The sequence below is a fragment of the Chroicocephalus ridibundus genome, chromosome 3 (genome assembly GCF_963924245.1).
Source record: "Chroicocephalus ridibundus chromosome 3, bChrRid1.1, whole genome shotgun sequence".
In the NCBI taxonomy this organism is placed as follows: Eukaryota; Metazoa; Chordata; class Aves; order Charadriiformes; family Laridae; genus Chroicocephalus; species Chroicocephalus ridibundus.
Genome location: NC_086286.1, coordinates 109,419,927 through 109,438,175, shown reverse-complemented (window position 1 = coordinate 109,438,175; position 18,249 = coordinate 109,419,927). Strand labels below are relative to the sequence as shown.

At 37.3% G+C, this 18,249-nt stretch overlaps 1 protein-coding gene across 3 annotated transcripts in view; it reads right to left on the bottom strand.

Annotated features, from left to right (window-relative positions):
• TRAPPC12 (trafficking protein particle complex subunit 12) overlaps positions 1 to 18,249 on the bottom strand; it is a 51,738-nt gene that overhangs the window by 10,930 nt on the left and 22,559 nt on the right. For all 3 annotated transcript variants that reach the window (XM_063330419.1, XM_063330421.1, XM_063330420.1), the window contains exons 6-8: positions 12,894 to 13,006; positions 6,379 to 6,451; positions 2,560 to 2,633 (exon numbers count right to left, since the gene is read on the bottom strand). In XM_063330419.1, coding sequence (XP_063186489.1) covers positions 2,560 to 2,633; positions 6,379 to 6,451; positions 12,894 to 13,006 — 260 coding nt within the window. The remainder of the gene's footprint in view (positions 1 to 2,559; positions 2,634 to 6,378; positions 6,452 to 12,893; positions 13,007 to 18,249) is intronic.

The following is an 18,249-nucleotide window of genomic DNA, read 5'->3' as shown; positions in this document are numbered from 1 at the left end:
TCCTGTTCCACTGTAGGTTTCCTGCGCAAGTCTGGGTGAGTCGCTTCGTTGCACCTCACTCACTACCTCCCAAACAATATACCCCTCCATCTCCAGAATTTAATGAGATGTTTAGCTGTCAAACTAATGAGGCTGTGTTTAAAAAGACAAAAATCATTGTGCTACATAAACAGAATTCTTTGAGTCAGGTAAGTAATGCATAAGAGAGATAACATGAAATAAACTTAATTAGAGGTGAGAATAATGGAAATAGATTTAAATAGTTATAGGCTTAACATTTATTCAAAGTATTTTTTTTTTGTTATTAAATACTACTGAAGTTTTTCGGCCACAGAAAGAGGTTAGTAAAAATACAATAATCAATTTTTCTTTTTTATACCAATGTCGCGTAATTTTACTTTAATAAACTATTATTATTAATCTACTAATAGCATAAGCTATTCCATCCACCCAATAGTACTTGGGGATCAAACATGACCACATTGCAATATCGTAAACGTTCACTAGATGGCAGTAGACGGCACTGACTTGGAGAATGAGATCAGTTGTGGGTTGTTTTTTTTTTTAAATTACGCTTGAAATACTCGAATAAAAACAAATGCAGTTTTTAAAGTGTAGTACACAACAGCAACAAAAAATTATACATATGTAGAAATCTGTTCAATTAATATAATTGTTCATGAGAATTAACAAAAGTGTGTTTGAAAATTATTTGAAGAAATGATGTCATACTGACTAGAAGGTGGAGATGATGATTATAGCATTGCTGCATGTTAGAACGGTCTTAAAAATTATTACATTTATAAATAGCCAATATAATTCTTTCAGAGAGGATCTGTCACATAAGCAGAAAAGTTAACTTCATTTACTATGATTTTAACTGCAACATTACTATGTTTGAAAAATCTTTCTTAAAAACTCTCCAGTACTCCACATAGGGGTATTTCTGAAAACTGGGCAACTCACGACTACCCCGCAACCAATGCACTGAAATGCAAGTTTGACATGGAAGTAATTACGCATTAACCAGCAGTTGTGGGTAATCTCGAAGTTATTGTGGAACCATAAATTTCTGACTTAACAACTGTGAGATAGGCCCTAAATACAATTAGTCTTAAGAAGTATCTGAGCTGCAGCATTTCTGAAGTACCATCTCCAAAAGGCAATACTTAGTATTCACAAATATATTTCTATGACTAGAAGCAAATAGCGCTAAAAGGACCAAAGCAGAAGAAAGGTGCAAACTATGCATGCAGGTGGATTTGTATGTACATGAGAAGAAGAACTGAAAATGTTAAAAACAATTCACAGTCAAAAGCAAAGTAAACTTCTTGAAAAAATATATTACCAGGATTTAGGAAAATTTATGTATTGTACTTTGTTTGGGATGGCAACTTTGCTTTCCTCCACTTGCTTTTTGAAAAAGAAAAGTTCCTTAAAAACTGAACCTATGTCAAGTTTCTACTTCAAACACAAATGATTACTAATTCTTAAAAATACCTCACAGTTTAAGGGACAATTATTTCCATTCAAGAGAGAAATGTTCTGATCGCAATATCATTATAAACACAAATTTCTGTTTTCCATAATTCTCATAGAAAAGGATATTCCATTTCATGTAAAGCTGTATTTAGATAACTGGATCTTATCTAAAAAATGCATGTTTTTGGGGGTATTGTAATATTAAGAATGAAGCCCCGTTTGGGAAATAGCTTCGTAAATATCAGAGGGTCAGGTTTGGCATGACCTTGGGCAACCAAAGGGCAGGGAGCAAGGAGTGCAAATCTTGGCCCCTGAAGATTATACCGCTGACAGCTCTGCTCCGAGGCTGCTGCTGCTAATTGATTTGTGAAGTACAGCTAAACTCGGGGAAAGAGCAGTTTGCTGCAAGAACGGCAATATCTCTGTTTCCCTGACCATGGGCAGAAGTTGTTTTATTTCTGCTTCTTGAATACAAGGAGAAGCTGAGTATTGCACCAAATGGAGGACTGGTAAAAAAGTCAGGAGGAATCAAGGGCAAAAACCCAACAATGGAAGCTAGTCACTTTTGCTTTTATTCCTTTTTCTTCCGCCACTACCCACTAGTGAGGGTTTATACTTGAAAGAAGATATCTTACAATCGAGATAAGCTGACAAGGGAGGATGTATTTAGATGTTCTAGATCATATACAAAGGCTACAGTATTATTAATGCTCACAAACAGAGCAACATTCCTAGTGCACAGTTTGAAAAAGACAGAGCACGTAATTGCTTTTAATTACAGCATTTAGTTAAGTGTTTGAAAAATTCAATGTAAAAATGCAAATTCTGTATTGTTATTGCACGTTCTCCGGGATGATTTGGGGAGAAGTAAGTACAGATATGTTCCCGAAGAACATTACTGCAAATGGTTATCTATTAATAAGACATTATTAAGTCTAATTAATTCTTCACTAAGCAAAACCTCCATGTACAGTCAGGTAGTCTTCCCTTATCTATGCACCAGTAATTCTCTGGCACTTTCTCCAACATTCTATTCCGGAATATACGGTACCTCTGCAGTTGCTGCCACCCACGTACCTTCATCATTAGCAGACAGTTTGCCATGGAGTACATCACCCGGCCCAGACGTGACCTCCACAGCTGAACAGAGGCTGCAAAGTAAGAGCAGCTTGTGAATTCGCACAAATAAATTAGAGGTTCTTTCTTGCCATCAATTATTGGTCCTGTGAATTACGATTTTGAAAGATCCCCCTCATTAACACCACTGGGTTTTAGTCTAGAATTTTTAATTCTCAGCCACACGGCACCATGAGATGGAAAATTCTGCATCTCTCCGAGGGAATTGCTCAGGCGGCTCTGGGGACCATACACGATGCAACAATGCAGAGCCATCGACAGCCGCTCAGCTTGGAGCTCAGGCCAAATACTAAACGCTAAAAGAAGCCACACATTTTCCATTATCAGAACAAAAGGTGCGTAAAAAGATTCAAGTGATAATGAGCATCAGTTTAAAAACATGTAATCTACAGCATTAAATCTGGCAAACTCAAAAATCAAACATAGCTAAAATGTCCTTCCAGAGCCAAAACATGCAGGGCAAGAACTGTCTGAGCCTGGGACTGTTTGTGCTTGCCTCTGGCTTAGAGATATGCTGGAAAAAATCTGCCAAGCCTGTCTGCTTTCCCCATGCTCCTGGAGCTTGCAGGCATTAAAAGCTGCAGCAGCAGATTTCTCTCTCTTGCTTTGCAGACAGACTCCTGATGTTGTAAGAGGATGGTTCACACAGATCCTTATTTTCTCTTGTGTTACAGCACCATAGATCAATGCTAGAAATATTCCTCTAATCCTCAAAAATAAACATTACGAGTATTAATGCAGTACATTTGGAAAATGAATGTATCTCAGTCAATCAGCTGTCAAGGTCACTGTAATGATTTGAAAGGGGGGGAGGAAAGAGGGAAGAGGCTATTTCAGTGAGATTGTGATAACTGAGACCACTCATTTGTATCAATAACGTAGTCTCTGATGAAAGCATGGCAGGTCACATAGATAATTCTTTCAGCACACATAAATGCCATTACGAATAAGAAGAGAGCTTGGTGAAATGTCTACGCTCCTTCCTAAAAAGGAAAACTCCTTCAATCCTCTCCAACAACACAGCAAAAAACCCCAACCCACGAATACTTCCAAATTATCTTTGTCAACAGGAGCATAATGTGGCACCCAAGACTGAACCCACTGTACCTTAAAATCATTTGTTACTCCTAGCTTTTGTTTTAGAAATTCCCCCTTGACTGCACATTCCTACTGCTATTAACAGAGAGGATGCTGTAAACCATGAGCAAGTATTTTATGCAACATTTCTCATCTTTCCTTGTGGGTATCTGCAAAACCTGGACATAATTAAATAACTCCTTTATTATTTCACTTATGTTAACCTCTCCTTTTTGCATGTGCTCATAGTTTGGTAACCACGTTCAGCTTTTTAGGACTTAGGTGACAACAAACTAAATACTGATTCCTGCAGTGGAGATATCTAGGTTTCCTGTTAACAATGCATTAGCACCACCCATGGTTCTCAAAATGGACTGCAAAGCAGACAGACCAGGTGTCTTCAGTCTGTGCTATAAACTGAACAGGAACCTGATCTGGAAATGCCGTAGCCCTGTGGGATGAGGCTTCTTTAGCACTAGCAGAAAGGCATTAAAGAAAACCTGCAAAGCAATGAACAAAATCAAAAACCCAACAGCTGATCATTGTATGTTATTGAAATGCCTGAAACCCGCTCTGCAGGTCCATGCAGCCATGCTTCCACTCCAAGCATTTGTTTCTCCTTGTTATTTATGAAGGACTCCGTACTCCACACCGCCAGTCGTTTCCATAGGAGCTCTGCGCACCGTGAAGTTGCAAAATTGGCATCTTATAGAATGCGTTACCAGGCAAGTGGTGCAATGCTAAATCTCTCTGCCTGTTGAAAAACTGGCACTGTGTTCCAGACCGGAGGAGAGGTACATGATAAGTCGATTGGTGCGTCACCTTCTTACACCAGCAATAAGGAAATTACATGCTAAGCATAATCCCTATAATGAATTAAGGCTGTCTTCACATAAAGTTAATAAGGTTTGCTTCAGCTAGTCTCACATGAAAAAAACCAAACCCATTATCAGCCTCCTGGAGCTCCAAATGCAGCGAAGAAGCAGACAGGGAGCAGACCTGGCTGACCTCCACCGACAATAGCAGTCAACACTCTCTGCAAAGGTCCCACGGGCTTTTTGGCAGTCTTAAACCTACAGGCAGCTGCACAGCAGACATATGAAGATCTCTCCAAATTTTCAGCAGCCTTGTCCCTAGGTAACTACTAGCTGCTGCTTTTCTAACTACGCCTCCTCCTGAGCTCATCTCAGCTCTAAAGCAGCAGCAGAGAGGAAAAGCAAGGAGCCAGAAACTCCGGAGTGAAACAGACTGCAGGCCGCAGGATTATGACACAGCTGGGAAAAAGTTCTTGTACCTTAAAGGGGGATAAGTGTCTTGGTTTTAAAGGGGTAAAAAGGAAAAGAATGTGAGGATAACAAGGACAAAAATGAGGGTAGAAAGGGGATAACAGGGAAAAGCAGGTAGGAGAACAGAGGCAAGAAGAATACGTAGATACAAGGAGAAAAGAACAGAAACTGGAGTGCTGTGGATAAATCTTCAATATCAGATGATTTCTCTTAACACTTTTGAGAATAGTAAATGTATTCATTTGGCTATATTTGCAAATGCCTTTATGATACACACTGGCTACATGTGCACTCACTTTTTTAGGACATACCTAGATGGTGTATTAAGTCAAGTACAATAACACATTAAAGCTGCTTTACCTCCAGCCAACTTGAAGATCAGGCAGGAGAGTTCAGACAGGTCTGCGCCCTTCCACGCAGACATTGTTTTAGGGAGTTGTTTAGAATAATGTTTTAACTCTGTTAATAGCTCTACTCCGCCTCTTCCTGTCTCAGAGGCAGACTTTTACTTCCCACAGCCTCCAGCTGAACGTTATCCTAGAAGGAAGCTGGTAAGATTTCCTTGGACTATTAGCTGAAGCTGAAAGGTTTGTTTTCTCAGTATGATGTTTTTAACTTGCTAGGCACCATGAGTGGTTTGCATAATCCGTAACAATGCCCCAGATTTCACCTCTTGTCCAATTCTTAAGTGTACTCAAATGACCTCATTAGTATAAATTCTGTCAAAAAACTCAAACCCCAGAATGCTTGGACAACTAATTTGCCCGGATGACGCCTTTTTAATGCAGAAATTTATCCTATACTATTGAAGTTAAACAACTAAGATAGAAGGAACAGGAAAAAAACATAATTGCATACAAAATCATGAAAATGACGACGTAGATTAGTATCATCTAAATCTTATCCTAAAAAGTGACTTAGGTAATTCAGGAGTCTAAGTACCACGCAGGTACAGTGAGACTCAGCCATCTACGTAGCCACATCCTAGGCCACTGTAGCCCTTGTATGACGGCAGTTTGATCTAAAGAATTTTAGTGGATTTCAGACATGAGGACTGAGAGGAGCCAGTCAGCCAAGGCCTAAGATGAAACATCCATCTAACCGCGACAGCAATACGCTTATATATTCATCACTGAAGGATAGCACCCACGTTCATTGTTTCTTCTAAGTAGGAAAAAAAAATGATTTAGTACATCGGTTTGATCAAGGGCAAAACTGTGAAATTAATTCCAGCAAATAGAAGTACAAGGTGTATCATTTTGGAGGCTGAGCAGGGTATGAGATTACAAAAATACTGTTTTAACAACTCTGGGGCACTCTTGTGAAAACTTCTGGCATACTTAGACAAGCGATAAAAACACACTGCCTGTGAAAAAAATGTTTAAAGAATACCTACCTTGTCTGTTCTCCTGTGTAATGTTAGTCATACTTCCATCTTCAGCTAAGCCTTGTTCCAAATTTTCTAATATCTGTAGCAAATTTTAAAGTAACCAACGTGAGTTTAAACAGCACTATATATTAAATGCAAATTATCTACAATTGATAGTCTACATGTAAACCAATTCAGGCAGGAATGCTTCACCTAGGTACAGTTCAAAATTACTGACTATTACCATAGCTAAATCAATTGCACAAAGGAAGAAAGCCATTGTACGTTAGAAGGATGTTAGAGTTCAGGTTTATGATACTTACAGAACATTAAATGTCAGCACACTCTGGGGACATGCACATTTTGTTAAGCAAAACATGGAATATGCTTCACCAGAGAATGAATGTTAATGATCACAAAGAAAGTCAAACTGATTTTTCATAGAAAGCCACTGCCTCATGACTCCCCCCATTCCCCGCCACGTGTGGGCTCTGGTTTCATCCTTTTGTCCTTAATGAAATATTCTTCTTAGTTCTTACTGCAATTTCCTTCTCAAAGTTTGGGTTTTATTGCTTCTTTTTATTTATTATAGATTTTAAATCATGTAAATTGTTGAGTAAATGAAACATTTGTTGTATTATTAGATGAACGAAAATGTATACTTAATGAAGTTTGTGTCTTAAGCACTTTTAAAATAAGTATGCAAGGTTCCATTTGAAATGCAAGTCAACTTTCCTTTTTCTAATCCCATTACAGTTTCTCCAAATTTGTTTTCTGATTCCCACAGATCACCCCATTTTTCCTGTTACAGATTTATAACTTTGGTTGTAGAACAAAGCTTGAGATTTCCTTCAAAAAACCATTACAGGCACTTGCTCTTTAATCAGCCGCAGTGGTTAGCCAATTAGGGAAATACAAGGCGCTTCCTCTTCGGAGCACCGAGCGCACTTCGGAACACAGAGCACTCAGCTTCTGTCACTGTAAGTAGTAATTGTTTTTTCCTACACCAGCAAAGCATTTAAATTGTGCTCGCTGCTTTGTAAGCAAACACTTAAAAACAACACAGGAAAACCTCCAAAGTAAAGACAGGTAGGATTAATCTGGCCTCAGACAGCGTGTTGGTGCCTTCTACAGCCAATGAGGAGCAATCGGTACCTCCAGGAAGCGAGTTCATGCTACCTAATTTAGACATCTTAAGGTGGAAGGAATTGCCCTAAGAGATGCCAAGCTCTTTTCACAGTCTACAGCGAAAGCTTGAAGTTAAGTGCCATAAATTTTGCTACAAGGAACTTAAGAGCAAGGAGAGACACATGATGAAATGACAGCAGTTACCACATGCCAGCTGAGCCAGGGGAATTTTCCCGATAAGAATTGTTAGCCTGTGACAAATTCAAGGTAATATGATTTAGCATAAACCTTGTTCACAGAGGACTAGGCTAAGTTGCCTTACCTCAAATTCTGAGAGGCTAGGAGCGTACACCAGTAGATACTGCAGCTTAGTGGCTAGGTAGCAATTTCTGAGATCGCCGTGGCACGCCTGCGAGACTGAATCTCAGTCCCACTTTTAAAAGCAGCGTAGCCACTTAGAAATCACACAGAAACCAAAGCACCACATTTAAGTGTTAAATGCCTAGTGTGTAATGAGGCACCCTGCTAGAGAAAAAAATTTCCACTCTTATCTCCCATAAACCAAACCCACTTTATGGTCTATTTTCTGGCCAGTCTAAAACCCACAACCTTCCTCTTCCCCTGAAAAACATCTAGTGACCACTTCTCATTCCCAATAAAGCTCCAAGGTCTCACTCCTGAAATGGCCTAAACATAACAAGATCCCTTCATCAACGAGACATGCTGTCTTTTTCAAAAAGACAATGGCCCTTCTCTGAAAACACGCTCACTAAAATAACCAAAAAATTAGATATCAGCATACAATTAGAGTACTACATTAACCATTCCGTGACATTACTTGGGGATATCTAGCCATCACCTCAAGCTCAACGTAATTAAAACAGAACTCAATGCTGATTTGAAGCTAATTGGTTTATTCCCTAGATTTATCTCCTTTTGCCCTTCTTAAGTATAGGAACATTATCTGCAGTCTTTCAATATTTGGGTATTTCCCCAGTTTTCCAAGAATTGTTTAATAATAATTAATAATTTAATAATGATTCAGGTAGTTCCTCAGTGTAAGCTATCTGGGTTAGATGACATGAAATATTTAATTTTAGCAAATCCCTTCATCCCACTTTTCCACAGATGGTAAAATGTTTATTCTAGCAATACCACATGGAATAGCTCTAAACATTGTTGTTTGTGACATAAAGGGAAATAGGATTGAACACTTCTACCACTGACTTTAAACATCAGTTTTATGTATGACCTATGCTTTTCCTCGTTTTGAATATTTATAAATACACACTCATTAGCTTTACTGGCTAGTATTATTTCACCGATTCTTCTGTTTCATTCCCTACCAATCGCCTGTATACTGTTAACCACTAAGCTATGTGCACCACCAAAGCAAAAACAATCAGTAGCTAAAAGAGGCTGAAAAGTTCATCAATTTGGAAGCGAAACAGAAGACCGGGAGATAGGAAGAGTGCGTATGGCAGGGCCAGGGAGGAACAGAGTGGTGGAACTACAGGAGGAGTAGCTGATGGACAAATGGCACGATGTATTTTTGAAAAGTGTTGCAGAGGTAAGACTTGCAGAGGCTTTGTTAGGAAGCTGGACTGTTAACCCACTTGCCACTGCTCCACCCCCCTGGTAGAAGAGCCCAGTACAGCTCTGCCACTCGAAAGATTAGGGTTAAAAAGTAAAATATGCTACACTATGAGATGTATTTCCAAGAGCTCTCCCTTGATCAGCTAGGAAGCTTAGGTACAGCGAGGAGGTGTTTAGTTGAAGCATGGTTGTTGTTCTTTTCACATTCTCATCTCCAGGTAAGCGACTATTAGCATGTCCTCAGCGGCATTAGTACTAAATTGATCACACCTATGTTTCTAAAGGAATACTTGAAAAAAACAAAGCCTTTTGCCATTTAAATTGCTATTGTTACTCTTACTGCTTGGCTGTTTGGAGAGCATTTATTTCAAGGGAGACAACTCATTGAGGCAATTCATGGGAAGCCACTGAGGCTGGTTGGGAAGACCAGCAATAACACAGGGACAGTAACAGTTTCACTGGATTTCTCCCCGAAGTTATAACAGGCATTTGGCATTACAGATTATTTTTTTCCCAAATGTTGCACCTACACCCAGAGATGATTACAAATTTGCAGGAATACTGGAAAAGGTAAAAATATTATTGCCTATACAAAGAAAACAAAAATTATGGGTTTTGCACTCCGCCTCCAATGCTGCTTCAGGTACCAGAAATACGTAAGTAGATGGGGGCTGAAGAGACCGAGCTACCAAAATAGTGACAAAATAAATATGGTTAAGATGTTTAAGTCAAACGGCTAATCGGGAGTTGACAAGTGCCTGTAGAATGCGTACAACAAAAAACAAGAGGGAATTTAGCAGGTTAAAAAGAGGTATCAGATAGAAACAACACCATTACATTAAAGAAGAGAAACAAAAGAGGAAGACAAATTTTCTTATGATAAGAATGCATTAGCATTAGCCTGGAATAGCCTCCCAGGGGATGTGGCCTCAGCTCGGTAGGCTGCCTCATTAAAAACTCGAAAACAACCTTGCATTGCAGAGAGATAGACTAGGTGAGCTAATAGGTCTTTTCTCTCTTCTAGCTTTTATGACTCCAAGATCGTCTCATTTACATAATGACTATTCCTACGCCCTTCTGTAAATACGGATGACCAAAGATTATTTTCCCACTTTTTAAAATAGGGAAGTAAAACACTAGAGGCTTTTGGTTGAAAGCTCCCCAATTAATTCTGTTATAACCCAAATGGTTCCCAAGCGTCACATACAAATATTAAGACTAATGAGTGTACATCCTTTATGTTATTTTCTTGGTTATGCCACGGGTTTTCATAAGTATTATGCATTTTATTCTTGAACATTCCAGGTGAGATCAGGATTATTCAACAAATAGCATTCTGTACAAAAATCAAAACACATATTATCCACAATGTTTTCAATTTATCAACCCTGACTTCAAACAGTTAAATTATCACCAATTTACAACTGTATTTTAAAAACATATTTATCTTTACAAGCTGTCCTTCTTCACACTCCTGTTTCTATAGTTGTCTTTGAATTGCTCCAAAAGACAAGGTATTTAATTGAATGCAAACAAATGAAGTAATCTGCAATGAGGTGTCTGGAATAACTAAACAGAAATAGTCCCTTGTGAAGGATGGTACCTTTTATTTTTTTGTTCATGGTTTTCTGTGTACTGTACTTTAAAAAGGAGCATCCATCAGCACAGACAATGGCTTGTCCTGGCTACTGTATCCTGGCTCTAGTGGAAGTTGTCAGAAGCAAAGGGAGATTGTTCTTTTTCTGCCCACAATTAAACACACTAAACCAGGAGAAACTTTGCAAACTCAGACACAGGAATGCAGAGAGAAAGAGATGGCCATCCACAAACCAACAGCAAGTGCAGAGAACTCGGGACTCCTCAGAAAAGCTAGTGGAAGCCATACAGACAGACAGCCTCAAAGAAGCTTTCCCCAAGGGCACAGGGGATCACACAGAATTCATAGTGACCTAGGCCGCTAGAAATTGATGGAGTGAGAACATGAGTAAACAAACCTGTTCTTGAAGAACTTAGCAGGCAGGGAAATACATATATATTAACTTGTAAATCTCTTTATTTCCACTCATCTTCTCTAGCATATCCAGTTTCCCTTATTTAAATAAATAATCAGCCTCATTCATGTTCAAACAAAATCTTGTATTATAGTTTGAAAGTTTCCTTGGTACACAGGGTATGCTCTAAGGATATGCACTTCAAGGAAAAGCATGCAGCAGAGCCACCTCAAGGTTGTGGATGACTTTAAGGTCTTATAATAAAGAAAGGGGTGGGAGGAGCAAATTTCCTTTTCTTTCATTCCTCTATTGACTAATAATCTTTAATCTGTGGAGAATCATGGCTGATCACACTGTAACTAAGATATGGGGATTTCAATAATCAGCCAGATGCTTGATGAACACCCCACTCAGCAGTCACTTCCTTGCTCACATTCATACAATTTTCTCTCTCTGTTACAAGATAAAGGAACTTAGAAACCGGTTAAGTTTTAGTGGCACCTTCATGACTGAGAGGAGACAACGCAGCACTTAATACCAGATCACATAAAACCAAGATATGAAACAGCTGTTCTGCTGCAGACTGGGTTAGGCAAATGGCAGTAGCACTGTGAAATCCTGTAATGGAGGAGTATGACATTTCCTAGAAGAAAAAAATTACTTCCAATGGAGGACTACTGATGGAAAAGGCTGGAGAGAACAGCCTGCCAGTAACATTGTTAGATGAGATGGTCACGAACACATAATAGCGTTCATGAAGTGCTAAAAAGTAGCACTTCTTGGCCAAATTGGATAGCTCTCTCAACTGTTTCCAAATCAATTCTTTCCAACTCTATAACAAATACCACATTCATCTCTCATTAGCTAAACCTTTCATCTTTTTCCCTTATAATACAAAGGACTGATTTGTTTTTACTCTAAACATTTGGTGATCCTAGTCACTACTGTGCTAGAAGCAAGCTGATTTTATATATGTAAGGCCGTTATAGCTACACAATTGGCAATTATCAAATCCCTTCACTTCTGCTACCCACATTATTTTTAGGAGTAAATATAGGAAACTTCCATGGGATACTAAAAATAAACATTAATCACATCTATTTATCTTACAGTTTTGAACTTCCAAGTGTCGTAGTAAAACAATAATGTTGCATTTCTTCTAGAGTTTACCACATTGCAACATTCATAGTCACTGTTACATTAGACTACTTGGGAAAGATTTCTGTAAAAAAAATTTAAGGATGAATGATTAACCGTCAGGGTATTTGGTTCAGTGAATAAGGTTAGTGGTCACACCACCATCATTCTAATTTCAGCACTGACAAATCCCATGTTACAATTTAGGCCATAATTTTGTATTATAGCACTTGACAAATCAAAACAAAAACCCCAAACCAAACTCAGCAGGTTGTATTTATATTCCCAAATGACTGTTGTTTCCAAAACCAGCTATTCAGACTATTTCTGAAGGATCAAGACTATTTTTGAAGGATCAAGATCATTAACAACTGTGTTTTGAGCTAGCTGGACACAGCTGAGTGAGGGAAGAAAGTTTTCCTAAATTGTCCCTAAACACATCTGCTTACTGTCCTCCATGCCTCGTCTGGCAAAAACACAAAAGCAAGAGAACTATGTTGCCCTCTCTTCTATTCATTTTAGTCAGAGCTATCAGAGAGGAGAGGCACTTAATTACTTCTATTACTGAGTTCCTTATTTGTATGAAGATGGAGTAAAAAATGTCATCATTGAAACTCAATGTTCTTTGTAAGGACAATAAAATATATTTCTTAAACATTAAGAAATGTTAGTGCACAGAGAAGCTGTTACCTTGGCGCAGATTATCTTCATACTATGCAGTCTGTCAAGTGATTCCTGAGGATTACCTAGGTACTGAGGAAGTTCAGCATGTAAAATCCGCATAGAGAAAGGAACCATGGAACCTAGAAACATAATTAATTTTATCAAATGTGTTTGCTATAATGATCAGTTTGTGATTTGCCTACATCAGACCAAATATTTCTCACTCGTGTATATGACACAAAGTCCATTTTACCTTTGTATATTTTTCTTCTCGTGATGAAATACATGAAAGATGAGAAAATGGCAAACTTTTTCTTAGCTGTAACACGTAATTTATTGTAAAATGTTTTAAACAGGTAAAGACATAGGTAACTACAATCAAGAAGGCAAGAAAAAGGTGCACCCAATTCAAATTTTCAAAACTAAGTCATACATGGAAGTACAATGTTTCATTAAAGATGTTTATAAACTAATTAAAAAGGAGGATTTAAAAAAATGGAAGTTTACTCAAGTTGCAGCTACAACATTACTCCAAACATTTAATGATTATGCATATTTTATAACCAATGCAGAAGTAATAAGGTGAAATTATTGGCCTTAAAAGTATGCTTGTGAAAAAGTTATATAACCAGGGTATGCAAAACCACTTCTATGTAATCCTTTTCCAAATGAAGTTGATATGAAGGGCCCTCATATTACAGAAAAAAATAAGAACAGAAAACCAACATGAGTCAAAAGAAATAAAAAAATGGTATAATGAAGAACAAACATAAAATTACTATAATAGACACACTAAATCTAAAAATATATCAAGTCCTCTGGGACATGAAAATATATGACAAAATATTTTGTTTCTATTTTCTATCAATATCCATAAGTTTGTGTAAAGGTCTGAGTCCATTATGCTGAGCAAAGGCCATTCCATTGCTCTAAAGATGACTTTTAGTCTGAGTTTTACTTCATTAATGTTAGCTCTTCCACAAGAGTAACTAAATGACTCTATACCGTGAGATTGACCCTTCATAAAGATGGTGTATTTGTGTATTTTCTAGTTTACTGAAAACATCAAAGAATAGGGAAAGATCTTAAGCAATATTTGGGAAGAAAAAAAAATCTCTTCCTTTGCACATCAGTTTACTTTTAATCTTTATTATTATTACAATATTTACTAAAGACCCAATCCTCTAAGTTTATGAGAATCCTGGCTGACTTCAAGGGCATTTTCAGGAGCTTTAAGGAATCGTAGTGTGTGCGATATCTTCAAAAAGTTACCTAAACATCTTGAAAAGTTACCTGAAAAGCTAACTGCCTATCCTGATACATAGATAATAATACTGAACATAAACTAGATGCTACTATTTAAAAAAAAAAATCAGAATTAGCATAACGGGGAAATAGGCCTTGCAAAATACAGTGCTACAGTTCTAATATTTGAACATAACGCATTTGCTTGCTTTAGACATACTCTAAGGGGATTTCCCTCTCAAGTCATCTCTTGCCTCATCTTTTCTCAAAAACAGGACTCGGGAGCTTTTTAGAAAGATTTTTGCACCCGTTCTTAGCAGGCCTGTATTTCAAAGAGGCAGACACTGTATACAACGAGTCACTGCCTCTAGACATTTTTTTGAAGGTTGACAAAATTTTAATTACAAAACTCACTAATTATGACCTTCAGAGTATGCCACTTATATCTACATAAACTCTCTTTTGCCAATGCTAACTATTCCCCATGGCTTCCGTGACTGCTTTGTGCCTGTAACAGATGTACACACAAGCTTCATGCATCATCATACATGGAACAGAGATTAAGAAAACAAAACTGCCTTTGAAATTCTATTAAGAGAAGTGTAAAAGGTTATTCAATCAGTAACAAAAGATAGGAAAAGATAAGATATGTATGTATCCTGACTAGTACCTAGCATCCAACGGCAATCCTGCCAAAAAAAGCAGTGCCTAAACCCAGCTAGTTTGGTACTGTTCTTTTGGAGAAGAAGAATTTTCTCCAAAGAAAGGAGAGAAAGAATTAAGAATAGTCTTAATTTACTGCAAATACATGAACCATGCACCTACTGCTGCACTCAACAGGATTTGTGAGGCAAAGGTAAAAAAAGGAGAACTTTTGTTCATTAGTAAAGTTTTGTAAAATCTGAGATATAAACCAAAAGGAATCTAAAGTTTTAGCAACATTTTTGGTTAATGACTGTGTTGTAGCATTTTCAACTCTGAACAAGTTTGAATCATCACATTCTCTTGTAAAATGCGGCAGAAGGTCAATTCAATAAATACTCATACAGAAAATCTGAACTGGTAACAGAACAGATGAACGTGCAGATAGACGGGTATTTAATGGAGCGCAGATGAAATGTCTCACGTTATCCATTTGTATAAAATTTATACAATGTTTTGTAAAACACTTTTTGGGATTGCATATTTTGTAAAGTATTGATCTTATATATTGCCGAATGAAGCCACACTATTATGATCCATGCGAGAGGAAGGAATAACCCATTACCAATCCACATCATCAGAAGTGGTGTCAGAGGATGTCAGAATGATGAATGCAACTCCAGGCCAACTTAGACTCCATAAGAATCTGATTTATTTCCTATCACAACTAAGACCTCAGTTGTAATAGGCATTCAGAACTATATTACTTCAAAATGGACTTTATTAATTTTTTATTTCTCAACCACTTTGTATTTCCTTCAGAGCATGTGACCAAAAGGCATTCCAGTGTGATCCTTAGTATGTATGTCAAATGTCATCACGGGTCTCTCAAACAAAAACAGAAGGAAGGTAGCCCATGGTGTAAGGGTAGTCAGTGTAGTGACTTTTCAAACCATAGTTTATATTACTATTTCATGCAGGAGGATCTAAAACTCTAGCATCTGTTTCTTCTCTTTCTTTTTGAAACTCATGACGTAACTAGTATACTGCCAGAAATTTTACTGTAAGCATCCAGCATATCCATCCAGTGAAGTTCTATTACTTACTGCTCATTAAACAGGCTGCTAACTTCATTTAAAATCTCAGAAACACCAACGGTTTGTGCCCTCTTCCTCAGTTTCCTTGTAATCCTTCTGAATAGCAGATTTTTATTTTTTTGGAAGAAAGCACAAACTGTACGTGTGCTCTCACACAAGTGTGGTAACTGGGGAAAACAGGAGAGAAAAGAAACAAGCTTTTACCATTGGTATGTCTGTCTTATCATTCCATGTAAACAATATTTTGTAACTTCCAGTCAAATCAGATGAGCAAATTGTTCATAAAAAAATTTGCAGCACTTATCCAAGCCACTCATCCAGACATACCCCTTAAACACTCCATTTATAAAAAAGAAAACCTGAGATTTTTAGTTAAGTGCATTTTCTGAGATACGTTTCTGTCTCCACGTAAGCTTCTTTCTAGTTAGATGATATGAGGTATGGATAATGTATCTAATTCAGTTCCCACATTAATAAACTGATTTTCTGGTTAAAAGGAATGACCATACGTTTACTTTAGATTTGGTAAAACTTTCAATCAGTGCTACTCATATAAAGTGCCAATAGAATTTACACGCATTTCTCAGGATGGAATACGTGGCAGTAATAAAAAAATTTACACGTGAAGAGAACTCTTTGCCAAAATAATCCTGTAACTCCTTGTTAACAGTTGTTTAAAAACTGACAACACCCACCTCCCCAGAGTACCCTAATTACTGTATCGCCTCCAGCATCCAAAATCTGAATCTGGAATTTTCTCAATCTAAGAAAATGGAAAAATCTTCTTTGAACTTGTCTGAAACAAAGGTGTCAAGAAAGAGCCTGGAAGAAGCAACAGCAAGTCACTAAGAATCTTTTCAGAGGGTGGATGGTTATGAACCTTTGTTATGAAAGAGGCTGTGTGTGTACCGTGGTAGACAAGAACATCACGAGCATAATAGGTTTGAAAAGCAGCCCAGTACAGCTTCATGGGGTGAACGGGAGATGAAAAAAGCAAAGGCAAATTGCAATATGACTCTTGTGAATCTTCAGGAAAGCCACATCAGTTCACTGATAAAAAGGTAAAAAAACCAAAAAATAAGAGAATCATGGAAAGTGATGACTTCAAACTCTTAAATGTATCAACTCTGAGCTCACAAAGAATTTTGGTGTGAACAATGGGACGTGGATTTGTTGTTTTATGACATCACCATATCACCTTGCATCAAAGGCTCATCATTCAGCCTTTTTCTGCTGCAAGAACAACCATGCAGAGGAGCTCATCCTGTTGTTAAAAGAACATATGACAGAAAAAGAAACTGGACAGAAATCTACAAAAACACAGCTTCCATTCTGTCTTGCAAGACACATAGGTTGAACCTTCCATAACATTTTAGTATGAAGGTGGTGACAAATAAAAAAAGAAATGAGATCTAAAAAAGGCGTCTGAGATTTTAGAAAACACTGTAATTTTCGTTTTACATTGTCTAGGTTAATAAGAAAACAGTTGGGAAGAGGAAAGTGATGATTTGTGGATGACTTTAGTAGATCAATAATAATAGTGTTATAAAGATCTGAAAGGCAAGGTGTAGAATTCAGAGTACAAAATTTAATTAAAAAGCAGATCAACAGTAGAGGGGAAAAAACCTATACTTGCCTCAATAAACACAGTTACACTGGGGAAAAAACAAAACAAGAAAGTAAGATTGACTATATTAACACTAAGCCATAACAGAAATACATGTGCTTGTTAGATTAAGAATTACATTATATTGTCTGAAAGGTTTCACCTACTTGCTTACAGTTAGGCCACATATTTAAGGCACACAGCGTAACACATATTTCTTTGTAATAGGTTCCTATACAAGTGGGCATATATATTCCTGTGATATCTCACTAGGGATAAGAGAATTTTATATAAAATAAAATGGATTTTAGCGTGTGCTGCCTTTTGCAAAACTATTTGGAATCAAACCCATGTCCTCTATTATATTTCACTCCGTACTGAATTTAAGAAGGCAACATGTCAAGAAAATATTTAAAACAAGCAGCACATCTTGTAATCAAAATGTTTACTTAAGAGCACAGGAGAATGGATTTTGCTCTCTAATTCATGCTTCGGATTTCTAAAGAAGTAATGCCCTCTTACACAGCAAAACCACGTCAACTAAGCCTAGATGATTTCAACAAAAGGCAAGACCCTACAGTTACTGCTAGGTATTAAGATTTTATTTTCAAGTTAGCTAAGTCTTATTCTAGCTTGATGTTTTGCAGTTGACCTCTGTTGCTGCTCTTTAGGGGTTTCATAATAATTTTATCTATAAAAAATTCATAATGGAAAAGTGGTTTAATTTTAAGACAACTCTTTTCTTAGCTATTACTTTTAAATACAATAAGAGTTTTTTTTCAAAGAATATGAT